We start from the raw sequence: 14,992 nt of genomic DNA, 5'->3' as shown, positions 1-14,992 counted from the left end.
CTCGTGTGTGTGTCTCTCTCTCTTTCAATCCCCCTCTCTCTCTGTCTCCCCCCAGTCTCTCCTCTTTTGTGTGTGTGTGTGTGTGTGTGTGTCTCTCTCTCTCTCAATCCCCCTCTCCCCCAGTCTCTCCTCTGGGCTCAGGCAGGGTTGTGAGCTGTCTCCAGGCTCTCAGTATTCCCTAAGGCAGGGTTGTGAGCTGTCTCCAGGCTCTCAGTATTCCCTAGCCTGTGTTTACCCAGCTCTGGTAAAATGACAATGTCTGTATTATGTGCTGATGATGTGAGGTATTGTAATCTGTGACCCTGGTGGTGCATCTCAAACAGGGATTGGGGATTAAGCCCCCCTGTGGCAGGTCGGGGGCCCGGGGGAACCCTGCCACCTCCAACTCACTGGGTCTGAATGAAACAGCCATGCAGACCATGTTACCCCCTCTCCCTCCCTAATGAGGATTCAGAAGGGGCCACATTAACCCAGACCACCTTTCCAGAAATCAGACCACATCTGTTCATCTTCCGTTTCTCCTTTTTTGCGTTGTTTGACTGAACCGAGCGAAGTCTGTCAAGGAGCTGACAGTCTCTCATCCTGGGAGAGGCAAGCAGCGACTCCCAGGGTGTGTGTCTGTCGAGGCTACAGATACTCGTGTGGAGGTGGTAATCAAACCGGCCCAGGGCTCAGTAACAACCTCTCAGCTGCCGCACACACTGGAGGCAGCGTGGGCCATCTCAAGTGCTCTCAAGTGGTTGAGACTGAGGTTCTCTCTGCTCCTGGTGCATCTGCTCCTCTCTCTTTCCTCTCTTTTCACTCCCGCCCCATCTGTCTCTCCCACTGATTTCCTCTTCTCCATCACATTCTAATATATTGTCTACTTGGCTGGCAACATAAGGGTTTTATTTTATTTTAAAGAACTTCCCAGCCCAAATGTGTCTTTTCTACATGGTTAAAAATTAAAAAAAGAATAAAAGCTTTCTTTTCCGTTGGTGCAGGACTGAACTGTACCGTTCACTGTTTGGAAAGAACTTGAGTGATGGTGTAGTTCAGGAGTGAGCATGCCAGGGGCTCGGACCAGACCAGCATTATGCAAATCAAGTCTCTGGACTTGGGAACAGCATACTTCAGACTACCCACGATGAGCGAGACTAAATGGATCCATTTGGCTCTGTTCCTAGTTTGGTTCTCTGGTGCCAGTCTAGAGACAATCTCAGCCAGGTTTGGACTTGTTTCATAGAAGTGACATTTTGTGTACAATGTTTTGTATATTTAACTCAAAGTTGATCCTGCTCATTTGTGCTAAATGCTGAATAGAAACAAACCACCATTGAATGTTCTGTAATAAAAATGTATTTTATTGTAATAGTCGGTCATTATCAAACTGTAAAACACAATGTAGAGCGAGGCCGTATCCGGTGTAAAACAATCCCTGCAACTTTCTCCAAACAGTCCCCCTTCCTCCTTTCCAGAAGTCCAGGAAGAGGTCCGTGATGCTGCAGTTAGGCGGTGATTAGCGCAGGAATTAGCCGGCCTAGCGCGCCTCCACACATGAGCAGAGCCCCAGGGGACACTGCAGAGACAGGGCCAGGCGCATTTCCAATTATACCGCCCAAATGACTCATTTTCTTATTGGGCCTGCTATAATTGTGGTGGGTATTGGGTGCATGCAACTCAATTTGTCTTCCAAATTTGTTGGTAGCATGATGATGGAGTACGGGGCCGTGGGAGAGGGCGGATCGTACGCGTGAAAAAGCCCACAAGACTGGAGATCCGAGTCTGTTTGTTTGATCATCCTCATCCCTCCTAAGACGGTTGAAGTTAAAAGCTGGGAAATGATTTCACGTTGCCGTGTCTAGATTACCACGTCAGGCGCTGCTGCCGTGATTGCGCAATCTGGAGATCCGTGATCTCGCCGAGAGGAGTGTCGTTACCACGGAAACGACGTATCTGCTGAAGGAACCGAGAGGACTATGAACTGGAAGTTAAATTTGTTTTATTAAATTAAAACAGAGTTCATAAACACAGTCTCCCTCCCATCAGCCAATCACCTCATTAGTAACAGGACGACACACACTCCTGGTCATACATCCATTCCAAATGAGTTTCCCGCTTTTTCAGCAAAGGCAAAAATACATTTAGACTTTTAATGGAATCAAGTATCATGGTACGTTACTGCAACTCTCAGGCACATCTGGCCTCCATTTCTGAGCGAGGGACTACAGTTCCCAGGATGCATCATCCTCCCACAGTGACCTCACCAGGTGCATGCTACACACGGTACTCTCATTTTCTCCTTGGAAAGTCATGATTGAAAAAAGCTTGTTACAAACAGAATGTTACAAATGTCAAAAAATTACTACAGAAAATTATAAAAACTAATTAGCAGAACCTCGCACTGATGGGTTAGTTTACAGTACCGTATTCCTTTGACTGACGTGATAAATTAGTCACCATGATATTTAAAATAATTTTCTAAATAAGTAACAAAACTGAATAGGTCGTAATTTATTTTCCCCTCGGTGAGAATAGATAATGGATAGTAGCCACAGTGGGCCCATCACCCATGCTCCCCCCAGCTGTAGTGTGTCCCATTCTACCAAGCAAGCTGCCTTGGGGTGGAACAGGGTTAGAGTTAGCCAGGGTTAGAGTTAGCCTGGGTTAGAGTTAGCCAGGGTTAGAGTTAGCCAGGGTTAGAGTTAGCCCTAACCAGCAAGGAGGGAACAGAAGAGACAACTGCCAACTGCTGTGGTTAGTTGTCTCTCTGAGGGGGTGTTGAATCTGAACCCCAGGACACCTGAGGGGGCGTTAGATCTGAATGGGGCGAGCTCCCTGCATCCTGCAGCTCTCTTCTGTCCAGCCAGCTAACACCTCCCCTGCCAAGCAGACCCACCTCTCTCCGGTGGTTGACCATAATCAAGAGCTCCCATGTCAACTCTCCGGTGGTTGACCATAATCAAGAGCTCCCATGTCAACTCCCACTGACCCTCCCAGCAATCTACAACTTGTTAATATTCAAGGGCCGGGTTTCCCAGATTCGTTAAGAAGCTCTTAACGCTAAGATCTTCTTAAGAGCGTTCGAGAGCGCCCTTAGAACGTTCTTAAGACGCTTTAAGCGTTAAGAGCTTCTTAACAAATCTGGGAAACCCGGCCAAGGTCAGTTCCATATTCAAAGTCAGTTCCATATTCAAGGTCAGTTCCATATTCAAAGTCAGTTCCATATTCAAGGTCAGTTCCATATTCAAAGTCAGTTCCATATTCAAGGTCAGTTCCATATTCAAGGTCAGTTCCATATTCAAGGTCAGTTCCATATTAAAAAGGTCAGTTCCATATTCAAAGTCAGTTCCATTAATTCTCTCGACCCGTTTAAATCAGCCTTGGTCTATCTGAAAACTAGCTTTCCTTTTGTGAGATGCTTGTGAGAGAGCTTTTGGCTTGCTGATGAGTCAGTTGTTGTTTTCTATTGCATCACACTGGCTTCTCAGTAATCCACATTAGTAACCATTTATAGTGAGTTTCCCCACTTTGCTTATCGAACAAGTTTTCATTTACACTTACATACATACAACACTAAGACATGAGTAAATTCAGGCCCCAGCAGATCTCCACTGTCTCTCCCCCCTATATAAATCACTGCCAACAGCCCCATCAGTAACAGCCCCATCAGTAACAGCTCAGCCCTGGTGGACATGTGGACACTCCAGACCCCGTTTCCAGCAGTTCCAGTGAAGGAGTGGTTGGGGGTTCCTGGTTTTGTGGCAGGGGCCTGGGCGGGGGGCCTGGGCCCCTCTAGGAGGAGGCCGGGGCGTCCATAGTGGACAGGATGCGCACCACCTCGGCCCTCTGCGTGGGAGAGATGTGCTGGGTCATGTGCACGATGGAGTCCATGGCAACCTCTGGGTTAGCTTGCACCAGGCTGGAAGGAAACAGGGAGGTTAGGAGGAGTGGATTTCTCTCTTAGAACGAGCAGTAAGTACACAGGCTGAAACAGGCTGGACCCTCTGTGGAGTCCCACTGGTTGACACAGCGCCCTCACACACAGCACCCATGGTGCATGACGCAGGGGGCTAGAGGCTAACCTGCGTATGTGTTTGAGGATGTGGTCTCGCCGGATGTACTTGATGTTCTCGTCCACTACCGACCTGGCGCCCTCGTCCTCACACAGCTGTCTCTCCAGCCACTCCACCACCTCCTCATTACTGTCCCACAAGTACGCCTGCACACACACACACACACACAGCTGAGGAGTACAGTGCCTGTTTGTGTGTGTGTGGAGGGGGGGCAGGTACATTTATAATTCAACTGTTTTCAAGCAGGAGAATATTCATCAGTTCACTAATCTCTAGTTTTTGAACCTGCTTGACTTTAACCGAGTCAAGGGAAAAAATCTAACAAATAAATAAATAAACACACAAACTAATAAAAGGAATAAAACAACAAGGAAATCTTTCAATTTCAGGAGAGAGTCTGAGCTCTACAAAGTAGGCCCCTGATGCCTGTTTGACTGGACCTGATACTGAAAAATACATATTCATGAGTTCAGCCTTCTCTGTTGCCTGCCAGACAGCTTCTGAAGCTGGGGGTGTTAATGGCCTCACACTGGTTAGAGCGCTCCTGCTTGTATCCTGCAAGAACATTTAATGCCCTTATTAATCATTTTTAATCCGTTTGCTTTTAATTAAGAAACAGCGTGTTGCTCTCTTATCTGCACGTGCCAGGGCTCAGATTAATTGTGGCTTAAGATAGTCGACCCTGATTGGAGGAATGCGTTGGCTTACAAAACACTTCTAAAGATACTCCACCATTAGACCAGGGGATGGCAGGCCCCGTCTCCCCCAGCACCCCAAGAAAGGTGCTCCTCCAGAGGAACAGGGCAGGCTGGCTCACCTTCACGGCCCCCTCAGCCTCCACGAACCAGCGGCGCAGCATAGCCTGGATCTGCCCGTCGGTCAGCTCTGTGTTGGCCTGCTGGATCTTCCTCTTCACCGTGTCCTCCAAGAGGAGGCGCCGCAGCCGCCAGTAGAAGAACTGCCGTGACGTCCTCCACTCCAGGATGTCCTGAGGAGGGGAGAGAGGGGGAGAGAGAGGAGGGAAGGGAGAGAAGGGGAGAGAGACAAGGGGAGGGAAGGGGAGAGAGAGGAGGGAAGGGGAGAGAGAGAAGGGGAGAGAGACAAGGGGAGGGAAGGAGGGAGGGAGGGAGGGAGGGAGAGAAGGGGAGGGAGGGGGAGAGAGAGAAGGGGAGGAAGGGAGGGGGAGAGAGAGAAGGGGAGAGAGAGAAGGGGAGGGAGGGAGGGGGAGAGAGAGAAGGGGAGGAAGGGAGGGGGAGAGAGAGAAGGGGAGGAGGGGAGGGAAGGGGAGAGAGACAAGGGGAGGAAGGGAGGAGAGAGAGAAGGGGAGGAAGGGGGGGTAAGAGGGAGAGCAGAGTACCAGTTAACACTGTTCCAGGGAAGGACTGTGGTTCCATGTTCTACCGGGCTGCGGAGCATCAATCTAGATTCCTTCACTGTCGCTCAAGATCGTCTAGAGATGCCTGTCTCCTTCCTGTCAGCCTCCTGACCCGTCTCCTTCCTGTCAGCCTCCTGACCTGTCTCCTTCCTGTCAGCTTCCTGACCTGTCTCCTTCCTGTCAGCCTCCTGACCTGTCTCCTTCCTGTCAGCCTCCTGACCTGTCTCCTTCCTGTCAGCTTCCTGACCTGTCTCCTTCCTGTCAGCTTCCTGACCTGTCTCCTTCCTGTCAGCTTCCTGACCTGTCTCCTTCCTGTCAGCTTCCTGACCTGTCTCCTTCCTGTCTCCTTCCTGTCAGCCTCCTGACCTGTCTCCTTCCTGTCAGCTTCCTGACCTGTCTCCTTCCTGTCAGCTTCCTGACCTGTCTCCTTCCTGTCAGCTTCCTGACCTGTCTCCTTCCTGTCTCCTTCCTGTCAGCTTCCTGACCTGTCTCCTTCCTGACCTGTCTCCTTCCTGTCTCCTTTCTGACCTGTCTCCTTCCTGTCTCCTTCCTGACCTGTCTCCTTCCTGTCTGCTTCCTGACCTGTGTCCTACCAAGTGTGTGTGGTGTGCGGAGGAAGTGGGGCTCACAGTGATCACGCCCTTCTCCTGCATGCGGCCGGGCGTGTCGTGGAGGTCAGCGAACTGTATCGCCACCTGGTGGTAGATAGGGAGCAGGAACTCCTCTCGCTCCTTCAGCTTTGACTCGAGCTCCTTCCTCTCAGCTTGGCTCAGCTCTGGGGTTCCTGGAGGAGGAGGGAGGCGGAGGAGCATGGGGGGGAGGAGGAAGAGGACAGGGGGAGGGAAACAGGAAGGAAGAAGAGGAGGATGACTAACGGTGACAAATCAGAACAGTGTTTCCTTTAAGATTTTTTTTTGCAGTTTTGTTTGCCTGCCTTGATCTTGATCAAATGAAGTCACGGCAAAATCAACATAGAGGAAACACTGCAGAACATCTGAAAGTGTTTGCTGGCCACTTTCTGCGGCTAGGCTGGTGTCCGCACCTGCAGCTCTCCTCTCAGTCTCTAACTGACCAGCTCTCAGTAACACTGTCTCTGCCTCCATCACAACCCCTGGGTGATGACAGCCCAGATGTATTTGTATCAAAGCCAATCAGTTACCCCCCCAGTCCCCCTCTCCCCTCCCAGATATAGAACAGTGACAGGGAATTACAGCACACGTGCCCTATCAGATATACCAGTCCTGCTGAAACACAGAGAGGAGAGATACAGGGGAGCGAGGGGAGAGATAGAGAGACAGATGTTGTGGGTAGCTAGAGGACTTACCCAGCTTCTCTGCCAGGCCTGTGTAGACAGGATCCACTCTCCTCATGGTCTTTACCAGATCCTTCTTCCTGAACTTGATCTCCACTGTTCCTTCTGGCTCCAGAACCCCACCTCTGTAGGGAGGGTGGAGTGAGAGAGGGAAGGGGGAGAGGGAGAGAGAGAGAGAGAGAGAGAGGGAGGGAGAGATGGAGAGAGAGAGAGGGAGATGGAGAGAGAGGTGAAGAGAGAGATGGAGAAATAAACAAAGAGAGAAGTAGACAAGATTGTTGGGATTAAGACCTGAGTTTCAGCATGTGATACACAGATGAATAACAAGGATATTTTTATCCAAACATAAGCTTCAGAAATCAACCTGTCTGTCTGACCCCCTGTCTGTCTGAACCCCTGTCTGTCTGGACCAGGCCAGTCCTGTGTGGAGTCTCACCGGCTGTCCTTGTCAGCATACATCTCCATGTGCCGGGGGTTGATGGTGGGGTCTATGACCACCCAGGAGCCCCCCCGGAGCTCAGCCTGGGGGGGGATGTAGACCAGCACCGGCTGCCGGTACTCCCTCAGACCGTCCACAATGTAGGCCCCAAACTTCAGAACCTGGTCGTACATGTCTGGGGGAGAGGTTAGGAGCTGCATAGAGCTGTATATACACATCACACACCCACACACCCCTCCTGGCTGCATGTACTGTATATACACATCACACACCCACACCCCTCCTGGCTGCAGGTACTGTATATACACATCACACACCCACACACCCCTCCTGGCTGCATGTACTGTATATACACATCACACACCCACACACCCCTCCTGGCTGCAGGTACTGTATATACACATCACACACACCCACACACCCCTCCTGGCTGCATGTACTGTATATACACATCACACACACCCACACACCCCTCCTGGCTGCATGTACTGTATATACACATCACACACACCCACACACCCCTCCTGGCTGCAGGTACTGTATATACACATCACACACACCCACACACCCCTCCTGGCTGCAGGTACTGTATATACACATCACACACCCACACACCCCTCCTGGCTGCAGGTACTGTATATACACATCACACACACCCACACACCCCTCCTGGCTGCATGTACTGTATATACACATCACACACCCACACACCCCTCCTGGCTGCATGTACTGTATATACACATCACACACCCACACACCCCTCCTGGCTGCATGTACTGTATATACACATCACACACACCCACACACCCCTCCTGGCTGCAGGTACTGTATATACACATCACACACCCACACACCCCTCCTGGCTGCATGTACTGTATATACACATCACACACACCCACACACCCCTCCTGGCTGCAGGTACTGTATATACACATCACACACCCACACACCCCTCCTGGCTGCATGTACTGTATATACACATCACACACCCACACACCCCTCCTGGCTGCAGGTACTGTATATACACATCACACACACCCACACACCCCTCCTGGCTGCAGGTACTGTATATACACATCACACACACCCACACACCCCTCCTGGCTGCATGTACTGTATATACACATCACACACACCCACACACCCCTCCTGGCTGCAGGTACTGTATATACACATCACACACACCCACACACCCCTCCTGGCTGCAGGTACTGTATATACACATCACACACACCCACACACCCCTCCTGGCTGCAGGTACTGTATATACACATCACACACCCACACACCCCTCCTGGCTGCAGGTACTGTATATACACATCACACACCCACACACCCCTCCTGGCTGCAGGTACTGTATATACACATCACACACCCACACACCCCTCCTGGCTGCATGTACTGTATATACACATCACACACCCACACACCCCTCCTGGCTGCAGGTACTGTATATACACATCACACACACCCACACACCCCTCCTGGCTGCAGGTACTGTATATACACATCACACACCCACACACCCCTCCTGGCTGCATGTACTGTATATACACATCACACACCCACACACCCCTCCTGGCTGCAGGTACTGTATATACACATCACACACCCACACACCCCTCCTGGCTGCAGGTACTGTATATACACATCACACACACCCACACACCCCTCCTGGCTGCATGTACTGTATATACACATCACACACACCCACACACCCCTCCTGGCTGCATGTACTGTATATACACATCACACACACCCACACACCCCTCCTGGCTGCAGGTACCTTTCATGCCCCCTGAGAAGCCCCTCCAGTTGGCGAACACCATGAGCGGCAGCCCCTCTCGGTTCAGGTCCCTGATGGCCTGGGCAGTCTTAAAGGCCGAGTCTGGGAACCACACCTGGCCCGCCTGCTGAATGATCTTAACACACAGGATCAGAACATGTTAACACACAGGGTCAGAACATGTTAACACACAGGGTCAGAACATGCTAACACACAGGGTCAGAACATGCTAACACAGGGTCAGAACATGCTAACACACAGGGTCAGAACATGCTAACACACAGGGTCAGAACATGTTAACACACAGGGTCTAAATGCACATATCATATCATAAAATCCCGTTTCAACCCTATAACCTATTCTAACCTAAGTGGAGTACAGTACAATAGTGCAAATTTGCAGATCAGTGACTAAGTCAATGACCATACAGGAGCCTGGTGGCGAGGTACACTATGACTGTTGTTCCACTATATGTGTGTGTGTGTGTGTGTGTGGGAGTACCTTGGCCTCTGAGTCCAGGTTGGCCGGGTCGGCCGGGATTGACAGCTCCACTGATCTGGTTTCCACGGCAACCACTCCTGTGGGTATTCCCCCCAGCCTGGGAAGGGAGAGGTCACAGGTCAGTCATCAGTGAGACGGCCCACACTGTGGAGGCCCCCAGGCTCAGCCAGGTGTGTGTGTGTCTCCTCACCTGGCCCTGCCCACCACCACACTCTGAGCCCAGGGCTGCATGATCTCCATGAAGGAGCCCTGGTCAAAGAAGCCACTCTGCCAGGAACCCTTAGGAGCTGGGGGGGGGGGGGGGAGAGAGAGACACAGAGAGAGAGGGAGAGAGAGAGGGAGAGGGAGAGAGAGATGGGAAAGAAGGAAGAAATTACAAGAATAAAGCATTGGAAAAAGGCCCAGTCCTCAGCCGTTATACAGGACTACTGTGTTAAGTCTCCCCCCGCTACAGACGCGACTGCTGCCCCCCAAAGCCATAACCTTGATGACAGCGATATGGAAGGGCAGGCTGTGGCCCTGCTGTAAAACAGGAGAGATCCATTTCCTGCTATCACTCCTTCAGGGGCAGGGCAGCTGGTACCTCTGTCTGACCCGTCTCTCTCTCTCTCTGACCCGTCTCTCTCTCTCTCTGACCCGTCTCTCTCTCTCTGACCCGTCTCTCTCTCTCTCTCTCTGACCCGTCTCTCTCTCTGACCCGTCACACACTAACTCCTATCCCTCATCCATGGGTTAGGGTTAGACCTAACACCCACACAGTGATATTGGCATGGGGGCCACAAGCCTCCAACAGTTGAACCTGCAGAGTGTGAGTGATGATGATGTGACAGAAGTCTTAATTAGATGACGATGGTGTGTCAGGTGTCCTTGACAAAGTGGGGACAAGTTTCCCTAATGTGCTACAGTAATGTAGCAATACCAGACATACTGACGATGTGAAATGATTTATTTTACATACATTATACTTTATTTTTATCATTTGATCCTTTCTGGCACTATGCACTTCACTGTGTACTCGACCTGCTGACCTTTTAAAGTTATTCCTAAGTTATTTCTGTGAGTTGTATTTTGTATTATTTTATTCTTGCATTTTTATGTCTCACTGTGCTTTTTAATAATGATGTTATGTCCACTGTACTGTCCTGTCTACAGTATTGAATGTATCTGTTTTCAAGCTCTTGGTGCAGAACAAATTCCCCTTGGGGCAATAAAGGTTTCATTCAGTCACATATTAAGATATGTAATAGATGTCATATCAAATGGGGGAAGAATCTAGAGGTAGAAAAATATAATCTATGTTAATATGCGTTTTTATGATTATAGAGAGCACACACTTTTAGGGTTAGTGTTAACCTGGGTTAGTGTTAACCCTAACCACTTCTGATCATTGATCTTCTGCTGGGCTACTGTATTGATGAGTGTCCAAAATCAGTGAAATGTAACCAGATATATCTAACCAGTATAGACAGACAGTCCTGTATACAGACAGACACAGTAAGACTTACTCTGGCTGGGGCGGCCAGCCAGCATCCAGCGAGGGTCGTAGGGAGCCTTGGTTGGCAGGAACTCAACCAGCCGGTCGATGGGGTCCTTGGCTTTGAGGATGGGCACCGGACTTGACGCACACTACAGCCCAGAAACATCCAGAACACAAGTCATGACATCAGGAAACATCCAGAACACAAGTCATGACATATGGAACAGGTAGGAGACACTACAGCAGGGTTAGTGGTAGCTAGGGTAGGGTTAGGGTACCTTGGGCATGTAGGAGAGCCACTGCAGGAGAGTGAACACACCCTCGAAGTCATCGCACACCGTGCTGTGGGTCACACCGTTGTTGTGCATGATCTGCACTCCACCCAGCTGGTTGTTGGAGGTGTACACCTCCCTGCCCAGCACCTGGGGGGAAAGCACACACCTGTCACTACATTTACCAATGTGTGTGTGCTCCTGAGGACGTGTGTGTGTTTGGTCCTCATGTGGATCAATACTGACCCCCTACACACACACACACACACACACACCACCACCGGCCATCATTGACTTTCTTTATTACCGTTAACGGTTATCTCCATGGCTACAAACCTGGGCCTCTCTCCTAAAGCTGTCAGCCCCGCCTGCCACCCTGGAAATCTGCACAGTCACCTTGACAGGCTGACTCAGGGCCGGGCGACAGGAGAGAGTCATCAGACTATCAAAGCCAACTGAGGTATACGTGGTTCCACTGGTTACTATCCAGTCACTGTCCAGATGTGAGACATTTCTACCAGACACTGAGATGACGGTTCTCTGGATGAGCCTATCAGGGTCCTAGAGGCAGGTTCCCCCTGCAGCCTGTCCTCCCCTGTCTGGTGGAAAGACCTTCCCCACAGGGCATGGACGCTGTCCAGCCAGCTACAGGCTTCCTGTCCCTTATCCAGAGGAGACACCTGCTAACCTAACCATGCTGCAACTCACAGAAGTAACAGAAAGACACCAACACACACAAATGTTCAAGCACACACACCCGTGCACACACGTGCGCACACGCGTTTAACACACGCAGGCGCTTCCAGCAAAATATGCAAATGGAATCAAGCATGTTGTATTTTGTAATGCTGCAATTTGTCATGTACTTTGGAATGGAGTCATGTTAATGCAGTGACAGGGAGACAGGGGAGGGGGGAGGAGCCAGTGCTGCTAGAACACGCAGAGAAAACATCTGCCAAAACCTTTCGTTCTGATTGGAGACAAATGGTGAAAGGTACAGCCAAGATCCAAGACACAAGTCTGTCTGTCTGTCTGTCACCAGTTCAGAGTGTTTTACATGGCATGACCGTCTAATGAATATTAATAGAGGAACATCATATCAAAATGCAGATTAGTGAACTGCATGAAATAAAGAGACAATGTACGGCTCCCAGATGACGATGCACAGCACACATTAGGGTCTCATCACAGGCCTCAACACAGAACAATCACAGGAAATAACCTGGAATATAATAACCTGCCGTCTGTCCTCCCACGTTCATCTAATGCTCGTTAGAGGACAGACCTGAAGCTGTCTGAAACACGCTGCACACACGCTGCACACACAGCCTCACCCAGCCTCACACGCTGCACACACAGCCTCACCCAGCCTCACACGCTGCACACACACAGCCTCACACAGCCTCACCCAGCCTCACACGCTGCACACCCAGCCTCACACACACAGCCTCACACAGCCTCACACAGCCTCACACGCTGCACACACAGCCTCACACAGCCTCACACGCTGCACACACACAGCCTCACACGCTGCACACACAGCCTCACCCAGCCTCACAAGTCTATAGTCATATGCTGACAGTTACAGCCAAGAAACACTGGACCAGGCCTACTGGGTTCCTGTGTTCTACCTTAATGAGGAACCATACTGGGTTCCTGTGTTCTACCTTAATGAGGAACCATGCTGGGTTCCTGTGTTCTACCTTAATGAGGAACCATGCTGGGTTCCTGTGTTCTACCTTAATGAGGAACCATGCTGGTTTCCTGTGTTCTACCTTAATGAGGAACCATGCTGGGTTCCTGTGTTCTACCTTAATGAGGAACCATGCTGGGTTCCTGTGTTCTACCTTAATGAGGAACCATGCTGGGTTCCTGTGTTCTACCTTGTTGAGCGCTCCAGCGCCGGTGAGGATGATGTGAGAGTTGTCCACCTGAATGGTCCTCTGGCCCAGCCGCACCAGGTAGGCCCCGATCCCTATGGCTCTGCAGGTTACCTGGGGTCAGGGGTTAGATGAAAGATGGTTTGTATGTATGTGTGTGTGTTTGTATATTTGCAAAGAACACAGGAAGGCCCAGTGTACCAGGTTCATGGTGATGACCTCATCGTAGGCCAGGGAGGATTCTCCTGCAATCATCCCAGAACCCTTCAGGTTCTCCACCCCCAGCCCCTCCTCCTTGCCAATGATGTCAGTGATCTTGTACCTGCGGGGGAGGAGACATCTGACATCATGACCTGGCCAGGCATGTGACATCACCTTGCCAGGTGGTGAGGGTTAGGTATGAGTGTGGAAGTGACGGTTAGGGTACGAGTGTGGAGGTGAGGGTTAGGTATGAGTGTGGAGGTGAGGGTTAGGTATGAGTGTGGAAGTGAGGGTTAGGGTATAAGTGTGGAGGTGAGGGTTGCTGCAGGTCTCACCTGGACTCTCCTTCGTCCTCCACATGCTCACAGTGGACAGAGTTGAGGGCCGACACCTTCTTGTAGTCCTGGGGGGTCAGGTACAGGTACTTGAAGCCCTGAGGGGGGGACAGGAAGTCTTCGTTAGGGCTGGAGGGGAAGAGGTCATTCAGAAGGATTTTATGAGGAATGAAGGAATGTGGCCTTAATTCTCGCTGAGGATGACTGCTACTGTTATCAGAGGCATGTAGAGATCTACTGGATTTCATGTAAAATGGAAGTCTTGTGAAAAGAGTTCCGCCTTGAATGCTGTGAATATCAAACATCCCCCTGCCTACTGAACCCTGACCTTGTAGGGGTCAGCTGGGTCCTGCCAGGCCACATGGAACATGTGTCTGATCTCCTCCGCCAGGCCGATGCGGGCGCCGCTGTTGGCAGCGATGTAGACGCGTGGTATGGCGCTGGCGCGGGACATCTCAGAGGCCTGCAGGAACAGAGCGTCCTCCTGGGGCCCGAACGAGCCAATCTTGTGCGTGATGTCGTTGCTAATGACGACCACCTCACGGCCGGACGGGTACTCTGGAGTCCGCAGGGTCATCCTCCATGCTACCATGCCGATCTGGGGGAGGGGGGGGGGGGGGGGGGGGAGACACACACGCTGTGTAAGGGTTACACACATCTAACCCTAACCTTACTGTAAGGGTTACACTCTAACCCTAACCACACTGTAAGGGTTACACTCTAACCCTAACCACACTGTAAGGGTTACACTCTAACCCTAACCACACTGTAAGGGTTACACTCTAACCCTAACCACAGTGTGTAAGGGTTACACACATCTAACCCTAACCACACTGTAAGGGTTACACTCTAACCCTAACCACACTGTAAGGGTTACACTCTAACCCTAACCACAGTGTGTAAGGGTTACACTCTAACCCTAACCACACTGTAAGGGTTACACTCTAACCCTAACCACACTGTAAGGGTTACACTCTAACCCTAACCACACTGTAAGGGTTACACTCTAACCCTAACCACACTGTAAGGGTTACACTCTAACCCTAACCACAGTGTGTAAGGGTTACACACCTTAACCTTACCATGCTGTGTAATGGACGTTTTGAAGGGAATCCTGTTATATGCAACTAAACATAAGGAATGCTAAAGTGTGTGGGTCTGTAACACGATGACCCTGCAGTTACACTGGAGCACAGAGACCCCTACAGGTCACACACGGAACCACAGGAACCTAACACCAAGAAGAGGGCAGGTCGATCCAGGTTCTTGCAGCATCAGTAAATGGGTAATAAGGCCATGGTAAGTTAGTCTTATAAACACACACATTTTAAGAAAACACTTATAACAAGCACCAGCATC

General features: G+C 50.6%; 1 protein-coding gene across 4 annotated transcripts in view; it reads right to left on the bottom strand.

Annotated features, from left to right (window-relative positions):
* Window positions 1–3,605: 3,605 nt before the first annotated feature.
* acaca (acetyl-CoA carboxylase alpha) overlaps window positions 3,606–14,992 on the bottom strand; it is a 34,130-nt gene continuing 22,743 nt past the window's right edge. For all 4 annotated transcript variants that reach the window (XM_047019985.1, XM_047019986.1, XM_047019987.1 and 1 more), the window contains 15 exons: window positions 13,962–14,231; window positions 13,634–13,731; window positions 13,299–13,419; window positions 13,101–13,211; window positions 11,224–11,367; window positions 10,974–11,094; window positions 9,659–9,755; window positions 9,469–9,565; window positions 8,968–9,103; window positions 7,179–7,356; window positions 6,755–6,867; window positions 6,060–6,214; window positions 4,873–5,043; window positions 4,065–4,201; window positions 3,606–3,901 (listed from right to left, as the gene is read on the bottom strand). In XM_047019985.1, coding sequence (XP_046875941.1) covers window positions 3,775–3,901; window positions 4,065–4,201; window positions 4,873–5,043; window positions 6,060–6,214; window positions 6,755–6,867; window positions 7,179–7,356; window positions 8,968–9,103; window positions 9,469–9,565; window positions 9,659–9,755; window positions 10,974–11,094; window positions 11,224–11,367; window positions 13,101–13,211; window positions 13,299–13,419; window positions 13,634–13,731; window positions 13,962–14,231 — 2,076 coding nt within the window. In that variant the 3' untranslated portion in view covers window positions 3,606–3,774. The remainder of the gene's footprint in view (window positions 3,902–4,064; window positions 4,202–4,872; window positions 5,044–6,059; window positions 6,215–6,754; window positions 6,868–7,178; window positions 7,357–8,967; window positions 9,104–9,468; window positions 9,566–9,658; window positions 9,756–10,973; window positions 11,095–11,223; window positions 11,368–13,100; window positions 13,212–13,298; window positions 13,420–13,633; window positions 13,732–13,961; window positions 14,232–14,992) is intronic.

Source organism: Hypomesus transpacificus, chromosome 5, assembly GCF_021917145.1.
Source record: "Hypomesus transpacificus isolate Combined female chromosome 5, fHypTra1, whole genome shotgun sequence".
Taxonomy (NCBI): domain Eukaryota; kingdom Metazoa; phylum Chordata; class Actinopteri; order Osmeriformes; family Osmeridae; genus Hypomesus; species Hypomesus transpacificus.
The sequence above is the reverse complement of the archived record's forward strand: the minus strand, read 5'-3'. Positions and strand labels throughout refer to the sequence as shown.